Source organism: Eublepharis macularius, chromosome 19 (genome assembly GCF_028583425.1).
Source record: "Eublepharis macularius isolate TG4126 chromosome 19, MPM_Emac_v1.0, whole genome shotgun sequence".
NCBI classification, from domain to species: domain Eukaryota; kingdom Metazoa; phylum Chordata; class Lepidosauria; order Squamata; family Eublepharidae; genus Eublepharis; species Eublepharis macularius.
In genome coordinates, this window is record NC_072808.1 from 13,425,708 (window position 1) to 13,438,532 (window position 12,825).

At 46.2% G+C, this 12,825-nt stretch overlaps 1 protein-coding gene across 1 annotated transcript in view; it reads left to right on the forward strand.

Moving 5' to 3' along the window:
* The window catches only part of SLC27A1 (solute carrier family 27 member 1), a 36,891-nt gene extending 24,498 nt beyond the window's left edge, over nt 1-12,393 (forward strand). Inside the window, exons 8-13 of the mRNA XM_055003685.1 lie at nt 655-864; nt 1,478-1,604; nt 2,870-3,007; nt 3,648-3,812; nt 5,478-5,624; nt 10,383-12,393. Coding sequence (XP_054859660.1) covers nt 655-864; nt 1,478-1,604; nt 2,870-3,007; nt 3,648-3,812; nt 5,478-5,624; nt 10,383-10,540 — 945 coding nt within the window. The 3' untranslated portion in view covers nt 10,541-12,393. The remainder of the gene's footprint in view (nt 1-654; nt 865-1,477; nt 1,605-2,869; nt 3,008-3,647; nt 3,813-5,477; nt 5,625-10,382) is intronic.
* Nucleotides 12,394-12,825: the final 432 nt, after the last annotated feature.

A 12,825-nucleotide genomic window follows, 5' to 3' on the forward strand; every position in this document is an offset into this window, starting at 1 on the left:
AAATGTCCTTGTGGAAAAATACATCAGAGAATGTTTATATCCGCTCTAAAGATTACAGATAGAAAGCTATTGTAGTGGGTGAGCCTGAATTGCTCTGTAAACATGTAACAGTAATGATGCTTCCTATTTTGAATACTTTACGAGTATTTCAAGGAGCAAAAAAAAACCCCTTATCTCAATCAAGATTACTGGCATACGATATCGTATTTTAAGAGCTGTTTAACTTCGATAACATAGATCAAGACAGGTAGCCGTGTTAGTCTGTCCGTAGCAGCAGAAAAGAGCAAGAGTCCCGTAGCACCTATAAGGCTAACAAAATCTGTGGTAGGGTAGGAGCTTTTGTGAGTCACAGCTCACTTCTTCAAATACAGCTAGAATGTGAGTCCATCTGTCCTTATATCAGGGAGAGTGTCGCGAACATAATATTTGAAAAGAAAATGTAGTAGTAAAATATATTTGATATGCAAATTTCTTGTACCCACCCCACCCACGTTTTCCCCCATACACTTGAGTAGGGATGGGAATACAGGATTTAAAAAAATAAAAAAATAGATACTACTTTCTGTCCCTCTGGGGTGTGGGGACTTCGGGACATGTTGCAACTTGGTTTGGCAGGCCAGTCTTTAAAATCTGGCCTGTCTTTGCTGCTTTCAGATTATCCAGTACATCGGGGAGATCTGCAGGTATCTGCTGAACCAACCGGTCCGCGAGGCAGAAATGCAGCACCAGGTGCGGCTGGCGATAGGCAACGGCTTGAGGCCCACCATCTGGGAAGACTTCACCCAGCGCTTCCGAATCAAACAGATCGGGGAGTTCTACGGAGCTACAGAATGTAACTGTAGCATTGCTAATCTGGACGGCAAGGTAGGCTAACAGGTTGCTGCCCTGGCAGGCTAGGTGTGAGAGGTCAGGGGACGCAAGCGAGGGGGCGTCTTGTCTCATCTGTTGGCCAAACACATTCTAATGAGTACAGAGGTTGAGCCTGTTGCACGTATGGCTTGTTGAGCCCATGTTTCGTGTCCTACCGTCTGCAACAAGAAACCCTGCCTGCGCTGGGGTGGGAGGGGGAGCGCAAACAGCCTAAAATTTACTTCTCGGCTAATGGAAAGGTGAAATGATCCGAGTCACTGAAGCAGTCGCTCATCCCCGGGAAAATCTGCACCCTTCTTCACAGAGAGGGTCACTGCTTGACGTGACAGCAGACGGGGGTCAGAAAGGACCATCTCAACTGACCTGCTCTACCTTTCCACTGGCCAGGTTCGTCAGCCTCTTTCTTTCCATCCCAAGCGGAACGCGTCTGTCTGCAATCACTCGCCTTTGGTGGACTGGCGTCGGAGAGTTCATTCTCTCCCTGGGCTGACCGTTCTGCTGGTGGAAAATGTGCACGAAGCAACTTGTATACCGCTGTGGCAAATGATTCATGGCAGCCTGTTGTTCCTTTTCTGTTTTAAAAGATTTCATTTTTCTCTCTTGGCAGGTCGGTGCCTGTGGCTTCAATAGTCGGATCTTGCCCAATGTGTACCCTATTCGCTTGGTGAAAGTAAACGAGGAAACCATGGAGTTGATACGGGGTCCAAATGGACTCTGTATCACCTGCCGTCCAGGTAACTTTAGTGTAATTGCCTTGTGGTTGCTACCTTAATTATAACAATATTGGGGGGGGGAATAGAGACTCAGCACAATATGTATGTATGTATGTCATTTATAGGTCGCCTTTCTCCTGTTCTGTCCCTTGGGCTTGCAGTAGTTTTTCTCTAAAGCATACTGTCCAACCCAAGAGCTGTAGACCATAGTACAGACCAGCCCGAAGGCTGCATTCCTTCTGTCAACACTTAACTGGGAGTGAGTCCCAGTGAACTCAGAGGGTCTGAATGGTTAAACTACATGACTGTCTAGACAGAAGTTCTTCTAAGGTTGCAACCAGGTGTTATCTGAGCCAGCTGTTTTTTCTTGTGATCCAGTATACCAAATTGGGAGAAGAGTTTGTAGGACTGGCACTGCATTCCACAATGTCACTGTTCATTCCATATCTACTATTCTCTTACAAAAGCTTGCGTTGTGGTAGCAGTGGCCATTTCTGTGTGATTTGTCCAAACAGGTCTTCTCTGCTCCCTCTTCCTAGTCAACCTCCTTTTCTCCTGATTAGAGCTTTCTCTCTTTATTTCTGTCTCTCTTCCTCTCTCTCTTTTGGTTTAAGTGTGGGTCTACACCATTGTCAGTATGGTATTGTAGTTAAGAGACCAAGCTTCAAATCCCCACTCTGCCATGGAAGCTTTCTGTGTGGCCTTGGGCCACTCAACTCTTAGTCAGTCTAACCTACCTCACAGGGTTGTTGTGAGTATAAAATGGAAAAGGGGAGATCAGTTTATTTATTTATTATTTCTATTCTGTCCTCCCCACTCCTCACTGAAATGAATAAATAAAATTGAACTTGCGCACCCATTTAAAATGCACCTTCTGATTGGCTGTAATATACACAGCCCTTCATGGCCTTGGGCGTTCGTATCTGCAGGACCACCTCTTCCCCTGTGTGCTGCTATGGCAGTTTTGCTCTTCTGAGCTGGGACTTCTGCAGACACCGCCTGGCAGCTGAGCAAAATCAACAGCTGCCTGCACACGTGGTTTCTCCGTGTCCCCCACTTCATGGACTGGCCTACCTGAGGAGGTCAGGAAAGCTCCCAGTCTCCTGGCTTTCCGCAAACTATGCAAAACTGAATTATTTAGGAAGGCTTTTTTTACTAAGGTATTAGGGCTGTGCTTTAAGATCCTGTATGCTATCTGACTGACCCCTGTTGGGTAGTGGATGCTGGACTATTGGTCTGAACCAACGTGATGCTGTTACGTCAGTCTCTCATCTGTCCTTTCTCAGGAGAGCCGGGGCTTCTTGTGGGCCGAATAAACCAGGAGGATCCCTTGCGCCGGTTTGATGGCTACGTCAATGAGAGTGCCACCAACAAGAAGATCGCCTACAATGTCTTCAAGAAAGGGGATCAGGCCTACCTTTCAGGTAGTAGTCAGTCGTTTTGTTCTTTGGTGGAGACGGATGTTTCCAGTCATGGTCCAGAGGAATAGCATTACCTATGCGAAGCAATTCATACTCTGGCCTAAGTTTCCTCCACCGTTAAAGGCATGTTAAGATATCTGAAAACTCTTCCATGGGTAGTCCGTGGGTGCAGTTGTGTGCAGGAAGTAAATGTCTGGCCTGGTGTTTCCGTGATTGTAAACCTTGCTTCTAAGTGGCAATTTGCTCAAGTATGAAAGTTGATTAATTGTGTTATCTCTGTCATGGTAATCAGCTCTGGGAAGCAACATCTCTAACCATGGATGTGCCCAGACAAATGGAATTCTATATGGTTGCATCTGTCAACAAGTCCTGAGATAGGACTGTTGTTTTCAGATTTCTGTCCCTGCCAAAAAGACTACTAGGTTTGTTGTCTGCTGTCACTGTGGGAACCCCTTTGTCTTTCCTATCTTTTGAACCTTTTTTTTGTCTGTGCTCCATCCTTTGTGTAGCTTGGGGAGCAACAAGGTTGCATTACTCTCATCTTCAGTAGCTGAAGTATAGCTGCGCAGAGGCGCTGGTACTGACAAGCAAGCGACGTCATCGTTCGATCGAATGCTTAGGTTGGCATGTCCTTTCTTTCCAGGAGATGTATTAGTGATGGATGAGCTCGGCTACATGTACTTCAAGGACCGGAGCGGTGACACGTTCCGGTGGCGCGGGGAGAATGTTTCTACCACGGAGGTTGAGGGGATCCTGAGCCACATCCTCAGCAAGACAGATGTCGCAGTTTACGGGGTGGAAGTACCAGGTAACATGAACCATGTCTGTAAGGTACGGGATCAGATGGGACGAAACACTCAGAGGTCTGTCCGACAGCTGCGTGGGATCCCAGTTTGTAGCAGCTGTGGAGGAAGTGGGAGAGTAGGTTTTTTATTCACATGATTTTCTAAAGTAAAACTGTCCCCCAGCCCATGCTGTTCCAGCCTTTTATAGGAAAAAATGGGTAGCTATCTCATTTCCCCTATGAAGAGTCCAATAGCAGTGCAGGAGGTGGTGCTGATTATTGTAGGTATGGAAGCCTTCTCCTTTCCCCAGTTTGTTGCAATAAAAGTCTGGCATTAGTACACACAGTCTCTTATCAAGGCAAAGTAAGGCACTGGGGAAACAAAAGGGCACGACTAGTTACCCAAGATGTTTACAAACATCCTCTTTTGGGGTCTGGGCCCAGCAAGCAAAATAAAGAGGAGGGTGGGAGAACCACACTGAAGAAAGCTACGTCCAGGAAAGATGTGCCTTGTAGAGGTTGTACAACCAAAGGCAACCCCTCAAACGTAGACTTTCAGAATGCATTTTGTTGCCAGAAAAGAATGGCATCCCAATATCCTGTAAAAGCAGGGAGAGTTGGGGAAGAACCCCTGCCTGAGATTTCTGGCAAACTATTGCCATTCAGAGTAAATGATATTGGGCTAGATATGGCCAGTTTTCTAATTTGCATTCCCATAGAAGAGCTGAAAACCTTAGTTTGCAGAAGCATCACAGAAAGACAATCCAGTGGATCTTTTCCCCCTTCCTCTCAGCATCCCTTGGCACTTGACTTTTGAACCTTCAAGAAAATGGAGATTAACGGTGCAATCCTATGCAGAGTTACTCCAGTCTAAGCCCATTGAAGGGAATGGGCTTAGACTGGAGTAACTCTGTTTAAGATTGCACTGTAAGTTGTTTTTCAGGACACTCCATTCTGGAGCCAGAATCCCCCAGTGTCTTCACTTAGCATTCCCATAGAGATGAGGAGCGCACCCAACTTTGCCTCTAGTTCATACCGGCTTGGTTCATTCCTTCTGCCAAAAGACTTCTCAATGGCACAGCCTGGGTTTCTGGCATGAACAGTTGCAACTGAACAGAGTCACTTGAGAGCAGTTGGCCTGATGGGCTTAGTATGAAAAAAAATTTAAAAGTGAGAAAGTAGCAAATATCTTTGAGAGGAGAATATGCTGCAGGCAAACGCTCAGTCAACTGCCCTCTAATAATCTCTCTTGGAGTTTTTCGTAATTATATTTGAACCCTGCTTGCCTGCCCACCGTCGTCTCTGGAAAACGCTTGCAGTGATTTAAAACTCCAAGCAAGTGAAATGCAACACAGGGTGCTCTTTAAGGGTGCTGTGCGTTAATTAGAGTAAGACCCCGGTTTTCGAACCAATAGGGAAGGGGGATTGGAGGAAAAAAGGTAGATTCAAGGAGGTCAGCTGGACAGTGCCATGACCAAAAGGGGGGTTGGTTAACAGCCATTTTGTATCTAGTTAGGATCAGAGTGAATTTCTCTTTCCTGCCTGGGAGGGAAAGGGTGGAACCTGCTAGCTGTGAATTTGGATAAGATGGGAGCTAATTGCCTCTTTGGAGAGAGTCGGGGAGATGAAATCTGCATATTGCTCTTTTCCTAACCTCTGACCACTTGCTTTAACAAAAAAATAATTCAGGCGTGGAAGGGAAGGCCGGAATGGCCGCAATTGCTGACCCAGAAGCCAAGCTGAACCCCAACGTGCTGTACCAGGAAATGCAAAAAGTGCTTCCACCTTACGCACGGCCAATCTTCCTTCGACTTTTGCCTCAGGTCGACACCACAGGTAAATAGCATGTTTGCAGCAAAGCCACGCGGTTTAGGGAAGGGTTGGGTCCTACCTGATTTCTGCTCCGCGTCACCCCGGTTCTGCTCTGGGCTGCAGCTTTTGTCCTCTGTTGCTTTTGTCCATGTGGGTCCTATGCAGGGCTTTTTTTCAGCAGGAACGCGGGGGAACGGAGTTCCGGCACCTCTTGAAAATGGTCACATGGCCGGTGGCCCCGCCCCCTGATCTCCAGACAGAGGGGAGTTTAGATCGCCCTCTGCGCCACGGAGATCAGGGGGCGGGGCCACCGGCCATGTGACCATTTTCACTGAGGGTGATTTAAACTTTTAAAAACTCCCTCCCCTTGTTCCCGCTGACCCAAAGTGACATCATTGCAAGGTCCTGGAAGCTTGTACGCACTTTGCGTGTGCACATGTGGTACTGGGGCACCACTTCCCACCAGGAGTTGCCCCCTGTGCTGGCAACCCACTGAGTTCCACCACCTCTTTTCCCAGAAAAAAAGCCCTGGTCCTATGATTCCTGAACAGCTTTTCCTCCCTCTTTCACCATTTGGAAAAGCTGGCAGGATCCAACCCAAGGTGTCTTCAGCCGTTGCCTTTTTTTGGCATGTTCTTAAGCGGAACAAACGATCTCAGCAGTCGCTTTGTCTTTGCTGCCGTTCCTGAGACTGAAGTAAGGGCACAGTGGGACCCTCAGAGGGATTTGATGACTACTACGCTGCCCTACCAGTGGACCAGAAGTCCACCTAGTCCAGCTTCCTCTTTCACATACTGGCCAGCCAGGGACCCTTGGAAGGCCTTTGAGCAGGGCGTAAAGGCCGAAGCCTAATCCTTTTGTTGTCCCCCAGCACTGGTATTTGGGGAAGTTTACTACCTCTGAACATGGAAGCTCCGTTTTGGTCATCATAGCTGGTGCCCATTGATGGACCTGTCTTTCATGAACTTGATTAAGCACCTTTCCAAGCTGACTAAACTAGTGGCCGTTGTCACACATCCTGTTGCAGTGAATTCCATATATTAAGTACTCTTTGAGCGACGATTTCCTTTGGTTTGTCCTAAATCTGCTGTCCTTTAACTTCATTGGATGCTCCAGAGTTTTAGTGTTTATGGGAGAGGGAGGGAAAAGTTAGCCACTTTCTGCACCCCATGCATACTTCTATAAGCTTGGGAGGGAGCTCTGACTTTCATAAGTTTTCGCTCTGAAAATGTTGTTGGTCTCTAAGGTGCTACTGAACTCAAATCCTGCTGTTTTATAAACCACTTTCCTATTCCTCTTAGTTCATAGAATCATAGAGTTGGAAGGGGCCATAGAGACCATCTAGTCCAACCCCCTGCCCAGTGCAGGATCAGCCTAAAGCATCTCTGACAAGTATTCATCCAGCCTCTTCTTGAAAACTGCCAGTGAGGGGGAGCTCACCACCTCCCTAGGCAGCTGATTCCACTTCTGAACTACTCTGACCGTGAAAAAGTTCTTCCTAATATCCAGCCGGTACCTTTCTGCATGTAATTTAAGCCCATTGCTTCGGGTCCTACCCTCTGCTGCCAACTGGAACAGCTCCTTGCCCTCCTCCAAATGACAGCCTTTCAAATATTTAAAGAGAGCAATCATGCCCCCCCTCAACCTCCTCTTCTCCAAACTAAACATTCCCAAGGCCCTCAGCCTTTCCTCGTAGGGCTCAGTCTCCAGACCTCTGATCATCCTCGTCGCTCTCCTCTGCACCCTCTCAATTTTGTCCACATCCTTTTTGAAGTGAGGCCTCCAGAACTGCACACAATACTCCAGGTGTGGCCTGACCAAGGCAGTATAGAGAGGGGCTATGACCTCCTGCGATTTTGATGCTATGGCCCCTTTGATACAACCCAAGATTAAACAGCATCAGAGTCTGTAGCCTTGCCATATAGGGAAGTCCCCACAATCACTTTTGTTGCCTTTTTCTTCACCCACAATATCTTTTTTTGAGATGTAGTGTCCAGAATTGTACACCCTGTTCCGACGATGGCTGCATCACCAATCTGTACATACCGTCTCTCGGGGCTGCTGCCGTACCAGCCTCCAGGCATAATTGCAAATGCTTACATGTTTTAAGAAGTGGAAACTTATTGTGGAAATTGGCCCTCATGTGCGTGGAAATATACATGATCTTGACTCTCTCTCAGCATTTGAACCCATTCTTCAAAGGGTAACTAACTCCACAGAATTCTCAGTTCATAGTTTTGTTTGAGAGGAACAGGATGTGTTTTAAGTAGGTTTCTTCAAAACGCCCAGATTTCCAAGTAGGTGGCTGTTCCAAGTTTGTTGTTAAAGAACCCATTGTCTGTGTCTACAAAGAATCTGCCTGTTCACTTCAGCGTGCTGGCATTCTTTCTTACACTCCCTCATGCTGGAATTAACAGCCTTTTTGCAAACGCTTTGAATTCCCCCACCACCAGAATGGGGGATGCTTCCGTATCAAAAAAGGAGATGTGGCCCAAACTAAAATGATGTGAAGTGAGGCGAAGTGGTCCATGACGCAGATTGTCCGAAGGAAAATTAAAATAGTAGGCAGTAGCCTTAATTAAATGAAATGCAAAAAGAGCTGTTTGATCTTCCCATGTTAAGTAGCAACTGTTTAGCTGGTGCATGGGGCTGGATAATTCTCAAAGGGAAACAAACTTCCATTTCCAGAGCAGCTGCCCAGGGTTGTTACATCTTCTGACCGAAACCTTTGAGACTGACCTAATTAACCAAAGTTTATTAGGCACCGAAATTCATGTAGATACTCACTCTGGCTCCATTACCTTTGTCTAAACTTAAACCATTTTGGCTGTTAAAATCAAAGAGGGTCCACATAAAGGAATCCTTGAGGTCTATTGTAAACCAGTCACTAACTCAGGGCACCTTCCCTCGGCCACTCAAGCAAGCCGTTATCAGCCTGCTACTTTAAAAAAAACATCGCTAGACAAAAATGACATGGCCAGTTATCACCCAGTCTCTAATCTGCCCTTTCTGGCTGAACTCGTTGAGAGAGAAGCGGCTGACCAATTCCAGGTCTTCTTGGATAACTCTGGTGCTTTGGATCCTTTTCAGTCTGGATTCAAGACAGGCTATGGAACAGAAATGACTCTGGTTGCTTTAGTGGATAATCCCTATCTAATGCAGACAAAGGCCGTGCTTCGTTGTTGCTCCTCCTGGGTCTATCTGCATTAGACCATGCCATCTTGTTGAGACATTTGGGGGCAGAAGTATCAAATGTTGTGCCCTGGTCTGCTTTAGATGATTTCTCATGGGGTTTCACAGGGCGTAATCTTATCCCCCGTGTTACTGAAACTCATTCATAGCTATGAATGCCATCAATATAGAGGGCACCCAGCTCTATATCTCACTATCCAAATCACCACGGAATGCAATAGAGATTTTGGGTTGCCGCCTAATGGCTGTGATCAAATGACTGAAAGCAAACAAATTGCAATTGAACCCAGACAAGTCAGAAGTGATTCTAGCTGGGAAGGAAGAGATCTTGAAGGAGGAATTGGGAGGCGAGTCAGAGGTCTGCTTTGGGAAGCAGGAATTGGCAGAAACTTTAGCAGGAGTCCACCCCTAATTATACACTCTTGATAAAAACAACAAATGTCAGATTTTAAAGTGTTCCTTAGCCTTTAATAGCTGCAAAATGAGAATCCTTTGCAATGTCCAACACTTTAGAGGTTGGAATAACTGCTCTGGGGTCCCCAGTGGGCTACACGAAACTTCTGCTTCCCAGTAAGCCTGGCTACATGTTTGCTGAGCCTTGATTCAGAGCTAGAAGGAACATAGCCAGTTTGGTGTCATGGTTAAGAGCGGCAGGACTCTAATCTGGAGAGCCAGGTTTGATTCCCCGCTCCTTCGCTTGAAGCCAGCTGGGGGACCTTGGGCTAGTCATGGCTCTCTGGAGCTCTCTCAGCCCCACCCACCTCACAGGGAGATTGTTGTGGGGATAATAATAACACACTTTGTAAACCACTCTGAGTGGGTGTTAAGTTGCCCTGAAGGGCGGTCTATAAATCGAATATTATTATTATAAATGGTCCACCGCATTTTTACAGCAAAGAAACATTCATTTCATCATAAATATTCCCCCCAGATAGTATAAGCTCGCCTAGAATGTTTTAATCTTCCATGTGTTTTCCTCTGAATCTTGCTACATTTTGAGTTTGTCAAACTTTGTAATGGCGTGCCGTAACACAATTGCCTTTGATCTGTGTTTTGAATTTCCTGCCTTCGCTGTGACCATCGGCTTTGAACTATAGATACAACTGAATCTTTCCTGGCCCCCGACCCTAGTTTTCTACTCTGGGGAAATTTATTTATTTATATATTTATTTTTCTAGATCATATTTATACCCCACCCTCCCCACGAACGGGCTTAGGGCGGCAAACAACGATGGAATACATGGGGGGGACAGGCAGGGGACCATTCGGCTCTCAGCTAAAGGCCTGGCGGAACATCTCCGTTTTGCAAGCCCTACGGAACTGTAACAAGTCCCGCAGGGCCCGGATCTCAATTGGGAGGGCGTTCTGCCACCATCTGGTTGAATCCAGATGAACGTCCTGTGGGTGGGGGACCACCAGAAGTTTATTATCCGCAGAGCGCAAGGCCTATGGGGGACATAGTGGGAGAGGCAGTCCCGCAGGTGTGCAGGTCCCTATCCGTAAAGGGCTTCACACACTAAAACCGACACCTCGAACACCATCTCGCTGTAACCAGCCTCTTTTAAATTTTCTTTCCTTCTTTGCCCACAGGCACTTTCAAAATCCAGAAGACCCGTTTGCAGAGGGAAAGCTACGACCCACACCAGACATCCGATCGGTTATATTTTTTGGACGTAAAACTCGGCAAGTACCTACCGCTGGATGAGAGCATGTTTGAGAGGATTCGGGCCACCAAGGTGTCTCTGTGATTTCCTCAGCAAAAAGCCCATCGCTGGAAAGTTTGCTGTTGGGAGGCCTTGTCTGGATAGCGAGACAGACTTGGCTAAAAGAAGCAAAGCGTACACTTTGCTCGAGACATCTGCAGCTAGGACAAAACGAGCCAAGGTGTGGGAGTGGCTCCCCCGTTTTGAAAAGCACATTAACCTTTTCCTGGGCCAAGACTGTGATCCTTTTCTACAGTTGTTTTTAGAATGGGTTTTTCCTTGTTCGTAACCACGGCATAGAGGGACTTCATACAAAACAGGAAGAGTCGATGAACGCCGTTATTACCTTTAAAGCCCTCGCTGTGATGGGTATAACTGAAGCTAGCAACAGACCTGCTCTGTGTCTCAACAAAGTTTCATTCCTTGGAGGCAGAAGGATGATTACTGTTGTTAAATCATCCAATTGTATTGTATTTCCACATCCTTGATTTACACATTGTTGACCTTCGTGCTGCGTCACCACTGGGAGATCCGTTCTTCTGTTTATACAGGGCTTTAAGGGACTGGCTGGCTGGCGACATCTTTTCATCTGGTCTTTTTTTTTTTAAAGAAGGACTCTTTTGGTTAAATATTTGAGGGCTATTGCTAAAAGCAATAATGGATTAGAGGAAATTGGGCACAGAAAACACCCTCTGCTCCCGATGACCTGCCTGAAGAAGATCTCTGTGCTGCTTGGAAGCTTCTGCATTGTGCGTCTGCCGAAGAGAGAAGCCGTTGGTATCTTTTGCTTCGTCTGCTTAAGGGCATGCCGGTGTAATTGGCAGTTCTTGGCTCATGGTTGTGACGTTTAAAGTTACTAAGTTGTGATGATCTGGAATTTCAGGAAAAAGGTTCAGTATTACTAACTAAAGAACACAGGTTTTTTGTGACATTTGTTCAGTCTTCTAGATCCAGGTTCCTTTGGGTAGGAAACACGAGACAACTGATCAAAGGTAATTTGCAGCATAAATGTCTGATCAGCATACAATGTTGACATTTCTGCTTTTTCTCCCCTGGGTGTATCATCTACACGTGGTACAGTATTTCCAAAAAAAAGAGAAACAGGAGAGCTGTGGAGTATTATGAGTGACCATGTGGTAGGAAGCACTTTATTTTTTTTTTCCTTTTGCTCGTAATGGATGTGGAAGAACTGTACCATTGATGTAGTTCCTTTTAGGAGACTGTCTTTTTACAGTAACTTGCTGGAATTGAGCAGTTCTCTCTGTACCCCCAAACCATGACAAAGGGGCAGGATTTGACTTTGAGAAGCCTTTATTCTCTTCGGCAGAGAAAGAGTTTCGCAGAAGGCAATTTCATAAGGACTTCTGCAGGACAATGCCATGTTGTTTTACTGAGCACATCTCGTTCTAGCTGAATCTTGTTTACGGTTCAGAAACCAAGTGGTGGTGATCACTCCACCACCGCCGCCCGTTCTTTTCGTTAAAGACCCAGAAATGTGCCTTTTCATAACTTCTCATCAGAACAAGGCATAGTTGGAAGTTAACATTTGCAATAAACTTAGCCGTGTGATTTTAATCCTCAGATAAGAATAATGGTGCAATTCTAAACAGAGTGACTCCGGTCTAAGCCCATTGACTTCAATGGCTTTAGACTGGAGTCACTCTGCTTAGGATTGCACTGAAAGGCACCTACAGCTGACTGAACTGCTGGTGAAAATGGTTGACCTTGATATTTAAAAAAAATACTAAAAGTTCATTTATAGTTTAAATGAAAATCATGCACTGACTAACGCGGTTATTTGAAGCAAAGTTACATTTTCAAATGGGGCCGTTGTTGTCAAAATATAACTTTGTTTTGGAAAATAAAATTCAAAACTTAATAAAGACACTTCACAAGAACGTCTTGAATTTCTTCTTTTTTTCCCCTCCCATCAACACGCGCCATTTCCGCACAGGGCTGAGATCAGCCTTGGGTAGCCTTCGTTTTGTGAGGCTGGATGGTTCTGATGGACGGAGCAAGGTGAGGAAAAAGAACTTCAGGGGCAGAGCAGGAATCACTTGGGATGGAATCCGCTTTGGATTCTCCTGTCGGTCTGCATCTTGGTAGTCTCTATAGTTCATGGCACTCTTGTTGCGAGGTCAAAACTAGGGTTGTCATTGTAGTGGGGGATACAATTTTGTTGGAGAATTCCCCTGATGCTATCCGATGACCCAGGAACCCCATGGCGCAGAATGGTAAAGCCGCAGTACTGCAGCCCAAGCTCTGCTCACAACCTGAGTTCGATCCCGGCGGAAGCTGGGTTTAGGTAGCCGGCTCAAGGTTGACTCAGC